The sequence below is a fragment of the Stegostoma tigrinum genome, chromosome 27, assembly GCF_030684315.1.
Source record: "Stegostoma tigrinum isolate sSteTig4 chromosome 27, sSteTig4.hap1, whole genome shotgun sequence".
NCBI lineage: Eukaryota > Metazoa > Chordata > Chondrichthyes > Orectolobiformes > Stegostomatidae > Stegostoma > Stegostoma tigrinum.
The window spans coordinates 9,349,623-9,372,406 of NC_081380.1; the positions used below are offsets into that span (position 1 = coordinate 9,349,623).

Consider the following 22,784-nt stretch of genomic DNA (forward strand, 5'->3'; position numbering starts at 1 on the left):
AGTTACACAATCCTACAGTACAAAGGCAGGCCCCTCAGCCCAAACTGGTCCATGCCGACCGAAATATCCATCCACGCTAAGTCCACTTCCCTGCATTTGGCCCATATCCTTCTAAACCTTTCCTAGCTACGTATTCATCCAAATGCCTTTTAAATGTTGTTAATGTACCCACCTCAACCATTTCTGCTGGCAGCTCATTCCATATGTGTACCGCCCTCTGTGTACAAAAGTTGCCCCTCAGGTTCCCACGTATTCTTTCCCCTCTTAGCTTAAACTGATGCCCTGTAGTCCTCGATTCCCCAACCCTGGGAAAAAGACTGCGTGTATTCGCCCTACCCATGCCTCTCATGATCTTATACACCTCTATTAGATCCCCCCCCCTCAGTCTCCAACGCTCTAAAGAAAAAGGCCTAACTTGCCCAACCTCTCCCTGTAATTCAGTCCCTTGAGTCCTGGCAACATCCTCGTAAATTTCTTCTGCACTCTTTCCTGTTTAATGACATCCTTCCTATAGCAAGGTGACCAAAACTGAACACAATACTCGAAGAGCTGCCTCACCAATGCCCCGTACAACTGAAACATAACTTGCCAACTTCGGTACTCAATGCCCTGACTGATCAAGGCCAGTGAGCCAAAAGTCTTCTTCACTGCCCTGTCTACCTGTGACTCCACTTTCAGGGAACTGTGCACTTGAACTCCAAGGCCCTTCTGTTCCATTGTACTCCTTAAGACCCTACCATTCACCGTCTTGCTTTGACTTTCCAAAATGCAACACTTATCTATATTAAACTGCATTTGCCATTTCTTGGCCCACTTCCCCAGCTGATCAAAATCCTGTTGCAATTCCTGATAAGCTTCCTTAAAATGTCACCGCAAACTTACAAATCATGCCTTGTACATTTTTATCCAAATCGTTGATATAGATAACAAACAGCAATGGGCCCAGCACCAACCCCTGAGGCACACCACTAGTCATAGCCCTCCAGTCCGACAAGCATCTTCCTGCTCCTATGGTGCTGCTTGGCCTGCTCTGTTCATCCAGCTCTACACCTTGTTATTCCACTTTGCACTCTGCTCCCTACCGTCAAGCCAATTGTGATTTCAATTTGCCAGCTCTCCCTGGATTCCATGCGATCTCCTTCCAGAGCAGCCTGTCATGTGGAACCTTATCAAAGATCTTACTGAAATCCATATTGACTACATCTAGTGCCCTGCTCTCCATCAACCTTCCTTGTCACTTTATCAAAGAACTCCAACAAATTTGTGAGGCATGATCTCTCATGCACGAAGCCATGCTGACTACTCCTAATCAAGCCCTGTCTTTCCAAATGCATGTATATCTTATGCCTCAAGATCTTCTCAAGTAACTTACTTACCACAGATGTTAAGCTTACTGGTCTGTAATTCCCAGGTTTTTCTTTGCAATTCTTCTTGAATAAAGACACAACATTTGCTACTCTCCAGTCTTCAGGGACCTCACCCATGGCTAACAGTGATGCAAATATGTCAGCCAGGGGCCCCACAATTTCTTCTCTAGCCTCTTGCAGGGTTCTTGGATATATCAGGTCAGGACCAGGAGATTTATCTGTCTTCATACACTCTAATACTTTCAACACCTTCTCGACTGTGATATGGACTGACCCCAAGATAGCGCCACTAACTTCCCAAAGTTCCCAAGTTTTCATGAGTTTCTCCATGGTAAACACAGAGGAGGAATGTTCATTGAGGACCTCACCCATCTCCTGTGGTTCCACACATACACGTCCACTTTGGTCCTCGAGGGGTCCTATTTTCTCTCTAGTTATTCTTTTCCCTTTAATTTACTGAAAGAATCTCTCTGGATTCACCCTAATCTTCTCAGCTGAAGCTATCTTGAGTACTCTTTTTGCCCTTCTGATTCCCTTCTTCAGTAAACTCCTGTATACCTCCGGGGATTCCTGTGATCTCAGCTGCCTGTACCTGAACCATGCATCCTTTTTTCTGGTTGAAGCTTCAATATATCTTGCCATGCAGGGTTCCTTACTCCTGACAACCTGACTCTTCACCCTCGGAGGAACGTATAGACCTTGAACTCTCGCTATCACACTTTTAAAGGCCCCACACTTGCCAGGGGTCCCTTTGCCTGCAAAACAAAACTACTCCAATCAACCGCTGAAGGCTCCTGTGTAATTCCATCAAAATTCACCTTGCCCCAGTTTAGAACTTGAACCTGTGGGCCAGTTTTGTCCTTCTCAGTGACTATTTTAAAATTTGTAGAACTGTGGTCTCTAGTCGCAAAGTGCTCCCCCACTGTCACCTCAGTCACCTGTCCTGCCCTATTTCCCAAGAGCAGGTTGAGTTTTGCCCCTTCCTGAGTAGTACCCTCTACATACTGCTGGAGGAAACTTTCCTGAAAACATTTAACAAATTCCACCCCATCTAAGCCCTGAACACCATGGCAGCCCCAGGCTATGTTAGGAAAATGGTGCAGGGGGTAATATAAGAACCCGCACAGTGGATTGGTTAAACCACTGAGTTTAAGCAAAACACTTTAGTAATACGCCATAGTTAAAATATAAACAAAAAATGAAATGGAATAACTAACTCTGTCAACATACTTAGCACAATAACACAGTGCCTTACACTTGCCTTTAACTAAAAATTAGGGTCTAAGCTATCACCTTGATGTATTTTGAGGGGGTTTGGTCTGGTCCATAAGTAATTAATTTTGGGTTGGCAGCTGTAAATTGTGCAGGGCCGTAGAGCTTAGTGCTAGGGCCTTAACTATTTACTTGGACACAACATAATCCAACGTACGGCTACCCAATTTGCGGATGGCACAAAGGTGGTTCGGAACGTTAGGCTGTGAAAGAGGATATAGGGAGTCTGCAAAGGAATATAGTCAAGTGAGTGGGCAAAAGATTTGGCAGATGGAGTATTATGTAGGAAAATGTGATCTTGTCCACTTTTGCATGAAGAATGTGAAAGCGGCATATTGTTTAAATGGAGAACAATCGCAGAACTCTGTGGTACAGTGTCTGGTGCACAAATGCAGATACAGCAAGTGATTAGGAAGGCAAATGGAACATTGTTGTTTGTTGTAAGGGGAATAGAATATAAAAGTAAAGGATATTTTGATGCAGTTGTAATGGCTTTGTTGACACTAGTCTGGAGCACTGGTGAATGATTAGTGTTTCCTTATTTAGGGAAGAATATAAATGTGTTAACAGTTCAGAAAAGATTCACTCTACTGATATTTGGTATGGCAAGGAAGTTACCTCATGAGCAAAGGTTGTACAGGGCCTGTATCCATTAGAATGAGAAGTGATCTCATTGAGACATGTAAGATTCTGGATGGGTTTGACAGGCTGGATTCCGAAAAGGTGTAGGGATCCCTTTGTGGGAGGAACTAGAACAAGGGTCACATTTCAAAATAGGGGTCTTGCATTGATGATGAAAATGAGAACTTGTTGCTTTCAGAGGGTCATGAGACTTTGGAACTCTTCCCCACAGAATTTTAGAGGCAGAGTCGTTGGATATTTTTAAGGTGGAAATAGGTTTTTGACTAAAAAGGGGAGTCAAAGATTATTGGAGGCTGTCAGGATTCTGAAGCCACAGACAGAGTTACCATCATTTTTTTGACTGTCAGAACAGTCTCATGCGACTGAATGGCCTTCTCCTGCCCCTAATTTGTATATTTGTATGAAAAGCCAGTGTAGGACCCATGACCATGGGGAGTGAGTACTCCAAAGGACAACACAAACATGGGAGATTTAGCTGTAGTAGTGTCGACCTGCCTAAGGATACTCTGTTCATTTCTCTATGCTTTCTTAGGCTTTCTCACAAGAAACTGCCATTTTCATTTCTAGTAAGTAATGTGACCAGGAAAACAAATTCATGAGCTGGTTTAAAATTGCCTTCCACGTGTGCTTTCCAAACCTAAATTCTTTTCCTCAAATATCCTCCACTTCTGAGCATCCAGTCTTCTTTGAAGTTCCAGCTTTCCTGCTGTTACCAATGAAAGAACAGGAAATGGCATCACCAATGCAGGAAATGACATCACCAACCCAAGGAAACCTAAACAGATAAATAGAAAGCGGGACATAACACCAGCGCTCCACCGAAGGCTCACTGATGATGTTACCTAGAATGGTGATGAAACGTCTGAAAACTAACCTTCCAGCTCAGCGAGCAAACTCACATCCAGAAACTCAACCTGAGCTACAAATCTTCTCAAAACTCGCTAGTTACCAATGAAAATTTGATGGTTCCACTGTTGGCTGTGTTTGATAGATCTGAGCATGGGATCCTTACCTGTTCTATGGTGTGGGGGAGTTGGGGGGAACTAACAAAAACACAAGGGAATTTGAGGGAGAAAAAGCAAGCCGCCAGTGCTCAGAATCACTGCCCATACAAACCTCTCAGAACAAGCTTCCCATCATCCTGCCAACAGTCTGATTCTGGTCAATGCTACTCATCGTCAGTATTTTAGGAGCCCAGTTCTGATGCTCACATTAACTCCAGCATTAAGTTAAAAAAAATTTGCCATTTTCAGAATGGCTGGTGTCTAAACTATGGTATTTTTTCACATGATGTGTACGTTCTTTGCATCTCACTTTAAATCTGTGCCGTGTTCTTGATCCTCTTACGAGTGGAACAGCTTCTACCTATCTAGTCTGTCCAGTCGCCTCATGATTTTGAAGACCCCTAACAGATCTCCTGTAGCTTTCTTCTCTGTACGAAGGACAGTCCCAATTTCTTCAATCCACCCATATAACTCATGTCTGGAACTCACTCAGACACGTTCACATCTTTCCTATAGTGTGGCACCCAGACTGTATATAGTACTGCAGCTGTGGTCTAACTAGTGTCTTATGCAGATTGATCGTCACATCCTTGCTCTTGTATACAGTGCCCCTGAGATTAAAGCTGAGAACACTGTTTCATTGATAGCTTTCTTCAACTGACCTGCCACCTTCAATGATCTGTACACATATATATCCAGGTCCATCTACTCCTGCACCTCCTTTAGAATTATACCTCTTATCTTCTGTTGGCTATTCACATTCTTTTGGGCAAAGTATATCGCTTAACACTCCTTCATATCCTGCGACATATTCCCCCTCTCCACCAATTTGTCAATGTCATTTTAGTTGACCACTGTTCCTCCTTACCACTTACAACAATTCCAAGTTTTGTATTATCTGAAAACTTAGAAATTGTTTCCTGCATACCAAGATCTAGAGCTTTGAAAAAAATTTAGCGAAAAGAAAGCGCCCCGATACTGAGTCCTGGTGAGCTCCACTACAAGACTTCCTCCAGCCCCAAAATACATATTTTTCATTACTCTTGGTTTCCTATCACTCAGACATTTTTGTATTCATGTTGCTATAGCCCCTTTTATTTCATGAGCTATAGCTCTGTTGTATAGCACTGTATCAAATGCTTTCTGGAAGTCCATGTATACCACATCAACAGCATTATCCTCATCAAGCCTCTCTGTTACTTCCTCAGAAACTCCAGCAAGTTAGTTAAACATGACTTCCCCCTTAGAAATCCATCTGACTGTTCCTAATAATCCTCCATCCTACTAAATCTATCCTGAATAATGGTTTCTAGCTACTTTCCAACCAGTTAAATTATACCAGTTGGCCCGTAACTGCTGAGCTTATCTTTACAACTGTTTTCAAACAAGGATGTAACATTTGCAATTCTCTAGTTTTCTGGTGTCTCCACTGAGTTCGGGGAAGACCGAAAGATTACCGCCATTTCTGCTGTCACTTCCTTCAGTCTTCTTGAATGCATCTCACTCAGCCCAGGTGTTTTGTCAACTTTAAGTACCTAAATCCATCCAAAACTTCGTCCTTATCGATTTGGAACTTTTCTGGTGACTGAGTTCCCTTCTCTGATGCTGTGGTCTGGGCACTTTCCCTTCTTTATAAATACAAATGCAAATTATTCAATAAATATCTCAGCAACTACCCCCTGCACTCAAGAGTAAATTCTCTTTTTGGTCCTTAATTAGCCCTACTTCTCTTTTTAATCTTTTTTTTGCTACTTGTATGCCTGTAGGAGACATTTTGATTTCTCTCTATATTGGCTTCCAGACATGCCTCTTTCTTTATTTTCTTCTTCTCTAATATGCTGTGTCACCTCCTTTATGAACCTTTTCCTCTTTAACTTAGTTTCTATCTCCTTTGTCATCTACTGAGCTCTGAATATACCTTGACTGTACCCAAACCATCTCCGATTTGAAAGTAGCCCATTGTTCAGTTACAGGTCTTTCCCCCAAAGTATTTGGTTCAGCTCCCATTGTGCCACATTGAAATAGGCTCTTTGCCAATTTCTTACTCCAGATTGAACATTGCCTTTCTTCACCATCATCCGGAGTCATCCAATATAATAACCAACCAGCATCCTAAATCTTTCCCCACTGATGCTTGATCCACTTGGCCCATTTCATTGGTAAGGACCACGTCCAACAATGCATCATTTCTTGTTGGTCTGGACACATGCTGCTGCTGTTGGAAGCTCTCCTGCGTATGTATAGGAACACTTTCCCCTCATTACCCTTTACACTGCAAGTATCCCAGTCAATATTTGGGTAGCATAACAACATAACATAAGAACCAGGAGCAGGAATAGGCCATCTAGCCCTTCGAGCCTGCTCCCCCATTCAGTAAGATCATCGATGATATTTTTGTGGCCTCAGCTCCACTTATCCACTCTCTCACCATAACCCTTAACTTTTTGAATAGTAAAGGAATTATCTATGTTAGCTTTAGAAACATTCAATGAGGAAGCATCAACACTGGGCAGGAAATTCCATAGATTCACAACCCTTTGGGTGAAGAAGTTCCTCCTCAATTCAGTCCTCAATCTGCTCCCCCTAAGATGGAGGCTGTGCCCTCTTGCTCTAGTTTTACCTGCCAGTGGAAACATCCTTCTTGCTTTTATCTTATCTATTCCCTAATAATTTGATATGTTTCTGTAATATCCCACTCATTTTTATAAATTCCAATGAATATAATCCCAGTCTGTTCAGATTCTCTTCATAAGCCAACTCTCTCAACTCCAGAATCAACCTAGTAAATCTCCTCTGCACTCGCTCCAGTGCCAGGACATCCCTTCTCATGTAAGAGACCAAAACTGCACTCACCAGCTGCAACATAATCTTCCTGCTTTTAAACTTAATCCCTCTAGCAATGAAAGACAAAATTCCATTTGCCTTCTTAATTTTCTGTTGTATGAACCAACCTTCTGTGATTCATGCATAGGGACACCCAGGTCCCTCTGCGCGGCAGCATGCTGCAATATTTCACTGTTCAAATAATAGTCCCTTTTTACTGTTATTCCTACAAAATGGATGACTTTATATTTATCAACATTGTACTCCATCTGCCAGACCGTCGCCCATTCACTTAAACTGTCTATATCCCAGTGCAAACTTTCAGAGTCCTCTGCATATTTCAATCTGCCACTCATCTTGTTTCATTTGCAAACTTTGACATGCTATACTTGGTCCCCAACTCCAAATCATCTGTGTAAATTGTAAACAATTGCAATCCCAACACTGATCACTGAGGCACATTACTAGTCACTGTTCACTAACCAGAAAGGCACTTATTTATCCCCATTTCTTTGCTTCCTGTTACTTAACCAATCCTCATCCGTGCTAATACAGAGTTAATGCAATGCTGTGCACTTTTATCGTATGCAGAAGCCTTTTGTGCAGCACCTTGTTGAATGCCTTCTGGAAATTCAGATACGCTGCATCTACTGGGTCCCCGTAGTCCACTGCGCTTATAATGTCTTCATAGAATTCCAGTAAATTAGTCAAGTATAACCTGCCTTGCATGAACCCATGCTGCGTCTCCTCAATGGGACAATTACTATGTAAATGTCTTGCTGTTTCTCTCTTGGTGATAGATTCGAGCATTTTCCCTACTACAGACGTTAAGCTGACCGGCTATAATTCCCCATCTTTTGTCTACCTCCTTTTTTGACAAGGGAGTCACATTGGCTGTTTTTCAATCTGCTGGAACTATCCAGTGCCCAGCGAATTTTGGAAAATTATGAGCACATTTGCTATTTCTCCCGCTATCTCTTTTAGTACCCTGGGATGCATTCCACCAGGGCCAGGAGACTTGTCTACCTTTAGCTCCGTTAGCTTGCCTAACACTACTTCTTTAATGATAATGATCGTGTCTAGGTCCTCACCTACCTTAGTTTCTTTGTCATCAATTATGGGCAAGTTATTCATGTCCTCCACTATGAAGACTGACACAAAATTCCAGTTCAATGCCTCAGCTATTTCATCAATTCCTGTTATTAAATCCCCGTTCTCATCCCCAGTGTCTACCTTAGCCACTCTTTTTCATTTTATATGTTTGTGGAAACTGTTGCTATCTGTCTTTTACTCTCAAATCTATCTTACTTTTCTTTGCAGCATTTTTGTGGCTTTCTGTTGACTTAAAGTTTTCTCAATCTTTTAGTTTCTCACTGGTCTTTGCAGCTTTGTGTGCCTTACTTTCCAATTTGATAGTCTCCCTTATTTCTTTAGACATCCCTGGCTGATTATCCCTTTTCCTACAGTCCTTCCTTTTCACTGGTGTATACTTTTGCTGTGCACTTTGAAAAATTGCTTTGAAAGTCCTCCACTGTTCCTCAACTACCTGTCTTGGATTACAGCCTGTATCCAAGTGGTTATTTTCAGATTTGGATTAATATAATTAAGAGAAGGCTCGACAATAGCAATTTGCTTAAATCTGAATGTTTATTAAGTAATAATAAATTATTATGGTGATAATAATAAATGATTATAGTGGTAGTAATAACTGGAAGAGAAATGAGAAAAAGCAACAAGCCTCACGCCCTTCTGCCCATTGGGGGTCGCCTCGATTAATGGCTGGCCTAGAGGCTTAGATTCATTCCTGCCACCGTTCACGATTCCGAGTCAAGGCAAAGTCCTGCACCTTGGAACAAAACTCTGTCTCTTATACATTGTAACAAATAGCCAGCACAGAGAAAGCAGAGACAGAAAAATAAAACTGTTGGCCAGTATAGAAAACACCAGATGGGAAAAGAAGTGCAGGTGTTGCCTTTGGCCCATAAAGGAATAGTCACAGGACTCATACCAAGTCGTGCAACTTGTCAAGTGTCATCATTAACTTTTACCCCATCAGCCCATCCCTACTGTCCCACCATAAAATGTTTGCATCCAGTCAACTTTTGCCAAGTCCTCCATCGTCCTATTATAGATTCCTTTGTTTAAGCACAGGACCCTGGTATTGGATTTTACCTTCTCACTTTCCATCTGTATTCTAAATTCAACCAACCTGGGATCACTCCTTCCAAGAGGATCCCTAACTATGAGGACCAGATCGAGGATATCTTGCTCCCTTATAGGTTCCATTACACACTGCTCAAGAAAGCTGACATTGAAACATTCAATGAACTCCTCCTCAAGGCTGCTTTGACTGACTTGGTTTGACCAATCGACATGAAATCTCCCACGATATTTGCCCATTCCAATGGGATGTTATTATTTGGTGGCCTATAGACTATGCCTATCAGTGACATTTTCTCCTTAGAATTTCTAATTTCTACCAAATGGAATCAGAGTTATTTTCCACAGAACCTGTATCATCTCTCACTACTGCCCTGATGTCATCCTTAATTATCAGAGCTATGCCCCGTGTCTGTCCTTCCGAACAGTCTGATACCCTTGGATATTCAATTCCCAGTCATGACCATGTTGCAGCTACAATAACATTCAGTAATGGTTACTGAATTATACTCATTTGTGATGATTTGTGCCATTAAATCATCTACGAGCATTCAGTTAAAGTGCCTTTATGCTAGTTTTCATACCTTCTTTTTGAATTCTAACTCCAGCTCCATTAATAATATCTCCTGGGTCTTTGATGCAGTTAAACCCTCCTGCACTCATTAACCCGCTGCTTTCTTTTCTATTTATCATTATGCTTCCTGTTGTTTTCCCCCAGTTCATTAGCTTAAAGTCCTAGTGACGACCTTATTTATCCTTTTCGCTAGAACACTGGTTCCAGATTACGTCCAGTGGAGACGTCCCAATGGTAAGGATCTCTCCTGTTCCAAATCTGATGCCAATACCCCATAAAGAACCCCTTATCTCCCACACTACTCCTTTAGCCATGTGTTTCCTTCCCTAATTGTATTATCCCTCTGCCAATTTGAACGTGGTTTGGGTAGAAATCTGGAGATTATAACCCTCGGGCACCTGTTCCTTAATTTTGTTCCTGGTGCTTGATAATCCCAAACAGGTCCTCCTTCCTAGATAACAAAGTGTGGAGCTGGATGAACACAGCAGGCCAAGCAGCATCCTTGGAGCACAAAAGCTGACGTTTCGGGCCTAGACCCTTCATCAGAGAGGCGGATGGGGAGAGCGTTCTGGAATAAATAGGGAGAGAGGGGGAGGCAGACCGAAGACGGAGAGAAAAGAAGATAGGTGGAGAGGAGAGTATAGGTGGGGAGGTAGGGAGGGGATAGGTCAGTCCGGGGAGGACGGACAGGTCACTGCAGCTCGCAATGGGAACTACCAGCTCCTCTATCATACAGCCATCTCTCCTTCATTAATTACTTTATGTAAATTTATTAATGAGATAATTAATTTATTAATACATCTTGGCTGTGTTCTATTTCAAATTTAGTGCAGATTTCCTATCAGCTAATCAGGCCACAGCCTCCCTGTGATGTCGCCGCAGTTTTTTCTTCGCAGCTACAGTTGTGCCCAGAGCTCAGCTGGTTTTATACTCACTCTGTGTTCCCGCTCCACTGTCCGACTGCTCCCTACAGACTATGCCACGATTCCCAAGCTCAGTTAGTTTTATACTCACCCTGTGCTGCTGCTCTACTCTCAAACTGCTCCCTTTCATTAAAGTAATGTAATGAAAGTCCTCCATTGTAGCCACTCCACTATGTTGGCATCTCTGTAATTTCCCTGCAGATATGTTCCTCTATCTCCTTTCTATTCCTTTGTGCTAAATGAACTGTACTGAGCAATGTAATTGTACCCAAATGAAAGGAAAATACTGCAGATACTGGAAATTTAAAACAAAAACAGAAGCAGGTGCAGAGATATTTTATTGCAACTTCTTAACTACTTTTTTTAACAGTTAGCCCTCAGTCCCTATAATAACTGCAAATCCAGGCAAGGCATTTTGTCTTACAATTTAATGCATTAAGGTACTTTCTTCAACAGAAAAAGTACTATAATGCATAACAAACTTACACAATGGTGGGCAATGTCAGAGTCAACTTGCCTTCTCAAGACAAATTCCTTTGATGAATCGCTGCATGACAAGTATGTTTCCTCTACACCATAGCAACTAATAATGACATTTGAAGGTGATAATACATTTTGCACATACCTTTCAGAATATTCTGAATTCTCAGCAAACTGAACCTAATTATCATGAAGTCTCCAAGGCGATATGCATTTTTTTTCTCTTTTAGCGCTTTCAAAACCCACACCAGCACAAGGCAATTATGTGCAGGAGAAAATAAGTTTTCCTATCACCCTCACTGTGGGGACCCTGAGCTTGGAAAAGGTGCATGGGCATTTTGCATCCCCTATTGTCCTGAATAATGAAACAGCAGCAATAAAACAAAACTAAGTTCAATGTTCCATGACATGATTTATGCTTCCATTGGGAGATGAAAATGCAGCCCAAAGTCTAAAGTTGATGCTGTGTGAATTATATAATCTAGTTACATCATGTTTTACATGAAATTAAAGGTAACGTTATGAAATCTGATCTTAAAGTTAAATGGTAACAGCATTGATGTGTAGATTATGGAGTGTTCATGATATCTGTTAGAACAGGACCAAGTGTGATAGTCTATTGCCAATCTGACAATGATCATTATGAATGTGAATCACAAATGGAATGATGTACAAGTCGCCCATGATCTGATTAAGGGACTGAATGGCCTTACTCCAGTTTCTTTGAGCCCTGCATTTGTATCTTTGTCTAGGTGTAGACAGCTGGATGTGCCTGAGTGAAATTGACCCAGATGAGGAGGTCCAAGGGGAGATCCACCTTCGGATCGAGATCTGCGGAGAGAGCTCAACACGAAAGCTGCGTTGCCATGTATTTGAAGCAAGGTAGGGAGTGTTCGATGAAGGCCTTCTTGAAATGCTGCACCACATTTTCTGTAAGGACACCCCGCAAAGGAAGTTCATAGGGTTTTGGCCCAGTGACACTGAAAAAACATCCAGTGTATTTCATGGTCAGGATGGCATGTGACTTGCAGTTGGTGGTGTTCCCATGCTTCTGCTACGCTTGTTGTTCTAGATGGTAGAAATCTTTGATTTGAAAGACCTTTGGTGAATTATTTTTCCACATCTTGCAGATGGTACACACTGCTGCCATTGTGCATCTGTGGTGAAGGCTAAGAATGTTGATGGTGATGTGTGGTGTTCTAATCAAGCGGCTGCTTTGTCTTGGATGGTGTCAAGCTTCTTGAGTGTCGTTGGAGCCACACTCAGCCAGGCAAGTGGGGAGTATTCCATCACAACCAAGAACTTGTGTTTTGCACATGGTAGACAGGCATTGAGGAGTCAGGAGATGCGTTACTTGCTGCAGAATTCCTAGCCTCTGAACTGCTGTAGTAATCACAGTAGTTATATGGAAGGTCCAGTTCACTTTCTGGTCAAGGTAATCCTCAAGAAGTTGAAAGTCAAGTATTCATTGATGGTAACACCATTGAAGTCAATGTTAGATTCTCTCTTTCATGCTGTATGTTCACCAACTAATGATAATATATCACCCACAGCTCTGTGCTGGAACTTGTCTTGTGTATGATAATGTTGTGTGTCACTTGTTGAATGCCTTTTGAAAATCAATGTTTGCCACATCCACTGATATGTCAAACTCGATTCTTCTTCAGTAAGTTCATGTCAACTTGTTCGCATCATATTTTGCTCCATTAAAAGTTGATTGTTAAGACTTTGTCAGCAATAAATTCCACCATATTCCCAAGGACTGATGTCAGGCTAACTGACTTGACATGCCTGTTTTCTCTCATCTTCCTTTAATTTAATGCCAGTGTCACATGGTAATTTCCAATCTTCTGGGACTATTTCAGAACTGAGGAAATTTTTGGAAAGTTATAGCCAATCCATCCACCATTTCTGCAACTATCTCTTTTAAACCTTGGGATATATGCCCTCATATCGTGGGGTTTTATCAGGTATTAATCCTTTGAATTTCTCCAGTATTTTTTTCTGCTGATATTTGTTACATTAATTTTCTCACTTTTCCTAGCCATAGGTTACCCTGCCCATTTCTGATGAATAAGTTGTGTCTTCCTATATGAAGGCTGAAAGAAAATGTGTTTTCAGCATCTCTGCCATTTCCTCATTCCCCTGCATAACTTCTCCGCATCAGTTAGGCTATTCCATTAAAGTATATTTTCTAACTTTTAATAAGGATGTTTATTTACTTTTAACCCTTTTCCATGCAGGTCTTTTATGAATTTCAGTTATGTCATGGGCAGGTTAAGGGCGTTTGCTGGCTTCCCACACGGAGACCAGTCTGACTGGAAACAATGAGGTTGTAGACATGCTGGCCAGGCCAGTGGGTTTGATTGCAAATGTTTTGTCACCCTGGGCATCATTGGTGTTCATTACCAACAGATGGCAATAGACCCAACACTACAGTTCGGAAATCGAATGAACACCAACTAGCCATCAAGAGACACGACGACTTCTAGATTGCCTCACTAGACATGGACAATGAGGGACACAAATTCGACTGGGACAACGCATCCAAAATGGCACAAGCCAAACAGAGACACGCCAGGGAATTCCTGGAGGCTTGGTATTCCAACTGGAACTCCGTCAGCAAACACATTGAAGTAGACCCTGTGTACAAACCACTGAAAGAGAGACCCGGAAGTAACACCAGTCACTCCAGCAAACCAAGGCATATAGATAACAAGCGGGACAGAACACTGATGCTTCACTGTAGGCGCACTGACAATGTCATCTAGCAGGGTGACAAAATGTTTGCAACTAAACCCACCAGCTTGGCGAGCGTGGCTACAGCGTTATCCACAACCCAAATTACAAATCTTCTCGAAAACATTAGACTGAAAACACGTTTGAAAAATGCACACCTAAACTATTTTTGAAACCTTTATCTTGCCCAGGGGAGATGGAGGTGTCATGGTAATATCTCTGGTCAAGTATTCCAGAGATCTAGAGCTATTGCTTTGATGAGATTGGCCTCAATCCCACCAATGTGGCTGGTCAAATTCCAAGTCAATTGGTAAAACCTGGGATTGATAGCTAATCTCAGTAGGGATTGTGGTTAACTAATGTCCTTCACTGATGGAATCTGCCATCCTTACCAAGTACAGTAATTTGGTTGAATCTGAAAAGGTCTGGGACTCCATTCAGTTTAAGGGCAGTTAGGAATGCACAATGAGGCTGGTCTTACCACTGACAGCTTCATCCCATGAAATAAGAAATCTTAAAGAATGTTTGACCCGGGATCACTTCTACGGAGTTGTAAGTGTCGGTGCTGAACATAAATTACAAACATTGGTATTTTGCTGTCTTTCTGTGGTCTCATCCAATTGGTATTTCTGTTTTAATTGGTATTCTAAGCTGCATTTAAAATTAGATCAGTTGTTACTTGAACAGAACAAGATCAAGGGTTAGAAATTCTAATTTAAATACGTTCTGACATGTGTGTGTTTCCCAAAGGCTTCCCACTGTGACCCCACTTTGAGGCTGGAAACCTATCGCGACCCGTCATTCAGGGAGTGGGGGTGGGATCTGTGAGAGTGGCGATAGGAAAGGCCTGTGATGGCAAGGTGGGAGACCCTGTTACAGTGGGAGCATGGCGGCCAAAACACGGTCAGAGCAACCGCTACTGTTTTGGTGCGCCTGATAAAATCTGAGCTTGTGACCGCTTCTGGGGTCTTGACCCTCAGTTTGGGAGCCCTGCCTTATGTAGACACTGATCTAGTCATGCCTGAATCATATACAGAAGCAGCACACACGCCAAGGCAACACAAGTACATCTTGACAACAGCAACATGTTCACTTTGCTAATTCGGACTGCTGCTCTGTCATGACATATCCAAGTCCCATACCAAACTGACTCGATATATATCTCCCACTCATTTATTGGGGAAAGTATCCTGAAATTCTGTGTCTGTTTGCATTGAGTGTACCACCAGGCACACTACAGTGGTTCCCAAATGAAAGCCCACCATCACCTTTCCGGAAGATAATTAGTAAATGCCAGTGGGCAGGTTGTCCACATCCTGTGACAGTTACACAAGGAAAGCCACTTTTGGCCTGAGTTCAAACAATGCCTTATGAATGCCTGACAAAATGCGATTCAAGTCCTTCTCAGTTATGAGGTGAAAATTTGGGACTTGGAAGCTTTGGGGTCTGAATGCAAACTCCATTATGTTTCCCTCATGGTTTTCCCTAAGCTCCAGCAGCCATAATTGATTCATAGCAGTAGCAGTCAGTTGAATGGACAAATCCATTCCTTTACATTGCGAGCTATTTCAGAAGAGCCTGATTCGGAGGAACAAATCTCAGAGTCAGTTATTTGTAATTCATCACTGCTGACTCAAGACATACAGCTTGCCATGAAACGAGCTAGAGATCTGAATCTGTGAGCCCTGAGTGAGGGCTGCCCATCCTGACAGGCATCAGACTGACTGGACATAAAATTCAGAGAATAATCAGCAGGTCTTTATACTGTTAAAAGCCAGAAGTCAAGTGACTTCTGACTTAATTACAATGAAGTTCAGCATTGTTCACTTCTTTCTCTATCACATTTGAAGGCATGAAATGAGGCAATGGAACAAAGATGATGTGACACTTTAGCAGCAGTGATGTGTGCACTATAAGTAGTAATGAAAGTACACTTTGAAAAATAAAACATGTATGAATGATTTACATTAGACTGTAAATCAGTCTTAAGTGGGTGGATTTTCACAAGGCAAGGTTGGGATTTGATATTCTTATTGTTGGATCCATGTATTGCCATTTCTCAGTTGAATGACCAGCTTAAAAGACAATTCATTGTGATCAATCAAAGTTCATCTGCTGCTAAATAAGAGGCTACAGTTTTCTCTTCTGTGAGCCAAGAGCTAGTTCTCCATCTGTCTGTGATTTTAACATTTCACATATTGAATTTACTAACTTACTTCCTGTATCATAGCTTTGCAAAAGGATGCTTTGCAAAGGAAATTCTTTGGAGCTGGGTATAGCCCTATCAGATTGCATCAACATCTTCCATAGTATTTTGTTGTCACAATAACACTTAATTTTACACTGCTGGTGACCTCAGTGTTCCATGAGATGACTCACTTCTCAGCCACTTGATGCGTATCAGATCTTTAAAGATTGTGGGAACTGCAGATGCTGAAGAATCTGAGATAACAAGGTGTAGAGCTGGATGAACACAGCAGGCCAAAGAGCATCAGAGGAGTAGGAAAGCTCACGTTTCAGTCCTAGACCCCTTCTTCTGAAGAAGGGACTGTCAAATCCGATGCCTACTTGAATGCTTGCTGCTTCCACCACATTTCCAGGCAGTGCATTCCATAAGCTAAGCTTTTTTACTTCACATCACCTTTGCTTCTTCTGCAATCACTTTAAATCTATGCCTTGTTGTTCTCGTTCTTCCTATAAACAGGAACAGTTTCTCCCTATCTGTTCTATCCAGTCTGCTCCTGATTTTGCAAGTCTCTATCAAATCTCCTCTTAGCTTTCTTCTCTCTGGGGTAGCAAAGTGGCTCAGTAGTTCATACTGCTGCCCCAAACCAGGGATCCTTGGGCAGCTGTCTGCACAGGTTTCCACCCACATTCCAAAGATGTGCAGGTCAGGTGACTGGCCATACTAAATTGTGTCATTGTGTACAGGGATGTGCAGGCTGTGCGGATTAGCCATGGGAAATGCAGGGTTACAGAGATAAGGTAAAGGAGTGAGTCTGAGTAGGCTGCTCTTTGGAGGGTCAGTGTGAACTCAGTGGGCTGAATGGCCTGCTTTGCACTGTAAGGATTCTATGAAGGAAAACTGTCCATCCTTCTCAAAAAAAGGACTTGTGTCTTGCATTGTTATCCAAAGCTGAAACCACTTTAAACCTTAACCCAAAGCACCGAACTCTGCTTCATCACTGTGGCCAGTAGGATTGGCTACCATATCTAATGGGTATCCGGCCTAGTAAAACAGACTAACAGTTCCCTGTCAATTTGTTCAACTTCCACCACAGTAGTTTAAGGATTGAAGTCAGTCCTTAAAATGTATGGAAATAAGAAGACTGGGATTGGTAAAAGTGGTCAGAAAGATGCAAAAATTTTTGTAAACAGTTCATTAATGTCCTCCAGGAAAGAAAACCTATTTCCCTTATCTGCTTTGCAATCCCACACTAATGTGGTTGACTCTATATGTTTCTTTGAAGTGGTGTAGCCAGTCATACATAAGGCAGATCATCATAGGGACAAAGGTCGATTAGTTAGGAAAAGTCAGCATGGATTTGTAAAAGAAAAATGAAGGGTTCGCTGTTATATGGTGTACCTGGACTTTGAGAAGGCTTCTGATGCAGTGTTGTACAACAGGCCTGTTAAGATTATGTTATAAAAGGGACAGAGAGTTCTATTGAACTTAAAAATTTTCACCTTTTTTTGCAAACATAACCCTCAGTGGGATATCTTATTCTCTCAGCCTGAGCAAAACAACATGACTTCCTGTTGATTGCCCACTGGGGCTCACCTCACTATGATTGAAGAGCAGTTGTATTTCTTAGCAAGAGAACTGGGTGTTAATGGAAAAAAAATAACTTATTCTGACCTTTACCAAACATTTAATCAAGTACCACACTCCATTATATTGTGGTCTGTAGCAGGGACTTGGTGCAGCCCCACTGTGGGTGGGGGTCACATACCTCCACCAATCCGATACTCAGCTTCATGTGTTGCTGCTTGTTTTCCCGCTGCTCCTCCAATCACAGGCTGGTCCTGTATCTCCTTCGCTCGCCAGGGAGCCTAACAGCAGCAGGCGTAGGAAAGAAGCCTCCTGTGATTGAAGGAATAGTTCCTTGCAGATTCTGCCACGTTCTCTCAGTGGTTGCCCCCTAAGTAGAAGTTCCTGGGCATTTTGGACTGGGGTGCTTTCGGGGGGTGAATTTGGCTGCACCCTCTCACCCCCACCAACCTCGATCTGAATCAGGAATGCACACCTGCACCCCTCTGTATGAGGAAAGCAGGTAGAGTGTGCCAGAAGTGGAAAATACTAAATGACATTTTATAACCAGACTTGGTAGCAGTGAGTAAAGCAGATTGGTTGTTGAGATGCATTAAAAGGTCAACATTGAGCTAAAATAGCAATGTAGCCCCGCAACTTTAAAGATTGTTGGTTTAATTGTGCTCAGTGTACTGTGTAGAACTTTGGTTGCCACAGAGTGGACAGAATATTGCAGACATTAAGTGGATACAGAGCAGAGCAACAATTTGGGATTGAGGGGATAAAGGCTTAGCTAATGGGTTGCAATAATGCAAATTGGGCACTCTCACACTGATAATGAGGAGGTTGAGAGCTGCAGTAATGGCTGTTTTTTGTTGGAAACTAAATAATATACACTGAGATAAGTGACCTCAGTTTGTCCAGAACAGTGGAATTAAAGGACATCAGCTGTAATTGGAGAGGCTACATTTAAAACAAATCTGCAGAAATTATACTTCAGTGAACAAGTGTTAAAGCTCTGGAATAGGTTTGTCAGCAAGACAGTGGAAGCAAATAGTACTGATTTGTTCATGCAAATTAAATTGATTCTTTTGGAAATTAATATTTTGGGATATAGTGTATAAGTAATTTGGCAAGTATAATGTGCTTGAGGAGAGAACAGGTGACTTTGGATCTGTGATTCTCCATTCTCCCCATTGGCTTCCTTCGTCTCTGGTCCCAGTCATTGGTGATTAATCCATTTACACCTCAACTAAATATTAAGAAGACCAAAGCCATTGTTTTAGCAATGCATGGACTCTATCCTTCTCCCCGGCAACTGTCTGAGCCTTAGCGTCGAGAATATGTCATATTTGACCCAAGATAAGGTTCTAACCAGCTCTCTAAGCCACCATGAATTCAGCCATCCTAACCCTCGGTAACATTGCCCGACTCTGACCCTGCCTCACATTATTTGGTGCTGAAAGCTGTGTTTGTAACCTCTAGACAAACCTGACTGTCTGATGAAGGGTCTAGGCCCGAAACGTCAGCTTTTGTGCTCCTGAGATGCTGCTTGGCCTGCTGTGTTCATCCAGCCTCACATTTTATTATCTTGGAATTCTCCAGCATCTGCAGTTCCCATTATCTCTGTCCCAGTGTACTCCTGGCTAGTCTCCATCCTTCAATAAACTTGTGGTCATCCAAAACACTGCTGCTCATATCTTGACTAGTGCTAAGTCTCCTTACCCAACACCACATGTTTGCTGAGCATCAGTGGCTTCTGGTTAAATGATGCCTTGATTTTAAAATTCTCATCCTTCTTTTCAAATTTCTGCAGGGTAATCTCTCCCCACTAACCTGATCTTCTCCAGTTCTACATTGCTTCTGGCATTTTTTTGCACACCTTTAATCCTGACACCATGAACGTTCCTGATTTTAATACTTCCACTATTGACAGCTGTACCTTCACTACCAAGGCTGTAAAATCTAAAATTCCTTCCCTACACTTCTCCAACTCTCTACCTCTTTGATTTAAGAAGCTTCTTCAAAACCTATCTCTCTGGTCATTTTGATGATTTTGGTCATCTGCTGCAATATCTCCTGTGGCTCGGTGTTGAACTTTATTCCATAATACAGTGCACACGCATCTTGGAAGGTTTTTCTATACTAAAAGTGCAATATGAATCCATGTTATTGCTATTTGATTCCAATATTCTTCGGAAGATTTAGAATTGAGGTTCTCCTCCACAAGATTCAAAAATTAACATCTCGGTCGGATTGTGTTTTATCAACATCTTGAGGAGTTTCTTTGTCACTGCACAGTTGAAGGTTAGAAATGCTTGATGGTTAGAAATGCTCGATTGTTCAAAAGTGATTAAAATTAGAAAAGCAATTGCTTAAGGAGACAAAAAAAGCAGGAGGGTGACAGAAGTGAAGCTGGAGTGAAATATTGCGAGTTGAGGCAAGAACAGGGAGAGAGAGCAAGCGCTGACAACAATTGTCCAAAGTAATGAAACCTGTAGATCTGCTGCCTGTGATACTAATTTTGCTGTGAGAATTGTGCAAAGTTCTCCTTTTCCCCTCAACGTAACATGTATTTTCTTGTCGGGTAGTAAGAACTGCCCATGCTGGAATCAGAGATAACACAGTGTGGAGCTGGAGGCGCAGAGAGGTCTTCAAAAAGAAGGTCCCTGACCTGAAACATCAACTTTCCTGCTCCTCTGATGCTGCCTGGCCTACTGCGTTTGCTTGTGCCCTTTTTTTAAAAATGGGAAATATCTGGTAGGACTGTTGCAAACTGGGGATTTATCCTTCCTGTAGCTTCACTGTTCGGCTTTCACCAGGATAATATATACTTGTATATCGAGGGTGTGAGACTGACTCTGTGCCCGGGATCAGCATTGTAAATTTTGTGAAGCTGGTATCAAGCGAAATTGAGCAATAAGTGGCAAAACTTCAAGAAAAGGCTGTACTTGCAGCAGATTGTGAAGCAGATGTTTCTCAGCAGTCGTCATGGTAGCTGCAGAGACTATAATATGTGTGTTCATAATTCTGTTAGTAAAACTAAATGCTTTGCCTTTTGTCAATTTGATTGTTTTTCTTCTTCCTGACTTTTCAAACTACCAGCCTTTGCATTGTGCGGAATTTGTGAATTAATAAGTTGCCTCTTTTGTTGGCTAATTTTTTCACACAAATGTAGTGAGTGAAGTGGGTGAATTTATCCCAATTCCCATGATTTATTAGAACATTGTGTTCAGTTGGAACGTTCAACCTTCTATTTTCTTGTGTGTGCCGATCCCTGCTGTTCAGTTGCTGCACTTCATCGGTTCATTTTCATATGAGTCACACAAGAAGCTCCTAAATTGATGGTGGCTGTGACTGTCGCATCAGTCATTAATGTTGATTGAGCCCTAATGTGACTTCCATTTGATTGTGTTGTCGAGGTTAAAAGGGTGAGCCATATGGAGATAAAGTAATTTAGTGACTGCTCATCAGAAGTGTCAGCGGGTTCCTAGAGGCAAAAATGGTTAGGCCTTGTTGATGGCCCTCTTCACTGTGCTGCAACACAGAAGTGAGTTTTAGCCCAGTCTTGCATGAGACAATTATTAGTTATTCTCCTGCCTGGAAAGAACGATTTAAAAGTGAATGGCTGTGAATCCAGAGGGATATTTTCTTTATTCATTCATAAACTGCCTAGGCCAGCATTTGTTGCGCAAGAGGGCAGTTAAGAGTCAATCACATTACCATGGATCTGGAGTCGTATGTGGGCTAGACTGCATTAGAGTATACTCTCCTCCCCACCTATCTTCTTTTCTCTCCATCTTCGGTCCGCCTCCCCCTCTCTCCCTATTTATTCCAGAAGCCTCTCCCCATCCCCCTCTCTGATGAAGGTCTAAGCCCGAAACGTCAGCTTTTGTGCTCCTGAGATGTTGCTTGGCCTGCTGTGTTCATCCAGCCTCACATTTTATTATCTTGCATTAGAGTGTGATTTCCTTTCCTAAAGGATTGTAGTGAAACTAGATGAGTTTTTATGACAATTAACAATCTGCATGGTTGACATCAGGCTAGCTTTTAATGCCAGAATTTTTTTTATTGAATTCAAATGTCACCATCTGCCATGGTTGTGTTTGAACCCATCCTAAATAATTAACCTAGGGTTCTGGGCTACGAGTCAATGTTCCCACTACACCACTGCCTCCACTTGATTGCCTGAATTCAGACGCAGTAACCAGCCATGTGACCAATTGGCCAAATAGAGCCCTTGCAGAAGACATTCTGCTCCTTTCTGATAGAGCTGGCCTGCGTATTCTGACTTGGGTTAAATAGTTCCCTTGTCCTTCAATGAAGGACAGCAGAGGTGGAGCTGTCTACATTTCTATGCTTTCACTTTAAGTTTTATCTCAGGATCCCAGAGAAGTTGCTTTCATCGTATCAAAGATCTGCAAATTTGTTTGACTTTGAGAGAGATTTGGGGATCCATTAGATCTGGTGCTGTAGAGAGGTTACACCACCCACAAGTGAATTATCTGTTGACAAAATAATTCACTAAAGCCATTCAGTCCATCAAGTCTTCTCTTTCCCACACATAAAAGGTAAGTTACATAATAATTCTCTCTGATTTCACAAGAAAATTTGAAGAGACAACAGCAGAATATTCACTGAGTCTGTATATGAAACCCTGCAAGTATCGCCAGCCTCCTTCCCACCCCTCTCCCCACCAACCCTTTCCTAATCTGTCCAAACTCCAACAAAGTGAAAGGAGGAGCTGCCAGATACTTTTGTGGGAAAGCAAGGTTGTCAGATATTATGCTGCAAAGAAGATGCTTTTTGCGTTTCATTACAGTTTTAGATCATAAGACCGTAAGAAATAGGAACTGGAGTAGGTCATTTGGCCCCTTGAGCCTCCTCTGCCATTCAGAGATCACAGCTGATCCAACATTCCTCGTATCTACTTTCCTGCCCTTTTCCCAGAACTCCCTAGATTCCCCAAATGAACAAGACTCTATGTATTTCAGCCTTAAATATATACAAGGACTCTGCCCTCACCACGCTCTGTGACAAGGAATTCCA

General features: G+C 42.1%; 1 protein-coding gene across 2 annotated transcripts in view; it reads left to right on the forward strand.

The window, feature by feature from the left end:
- rasa4 (RAS p21 protein activator 4) overlaps window positions 1–22,784 on the forward strand; it is a 233,593-nt gene that overhangs the window by 47,084 nt on the left and 163,725 nt on the right. For both annotated transcript variants that reach the window (XM_048556900.1, XM_048556901.1), the window contains exon 5: window positions 11,998–12,127. In XM_048556900.1, coding sequence (XP_048412857.1) covers window positions 11,998–12,127 — 130 coding nt within the window. The remainder of the gene's footprint in view (window positions 1–11,997; window positions 12,128–22,784) is intronic.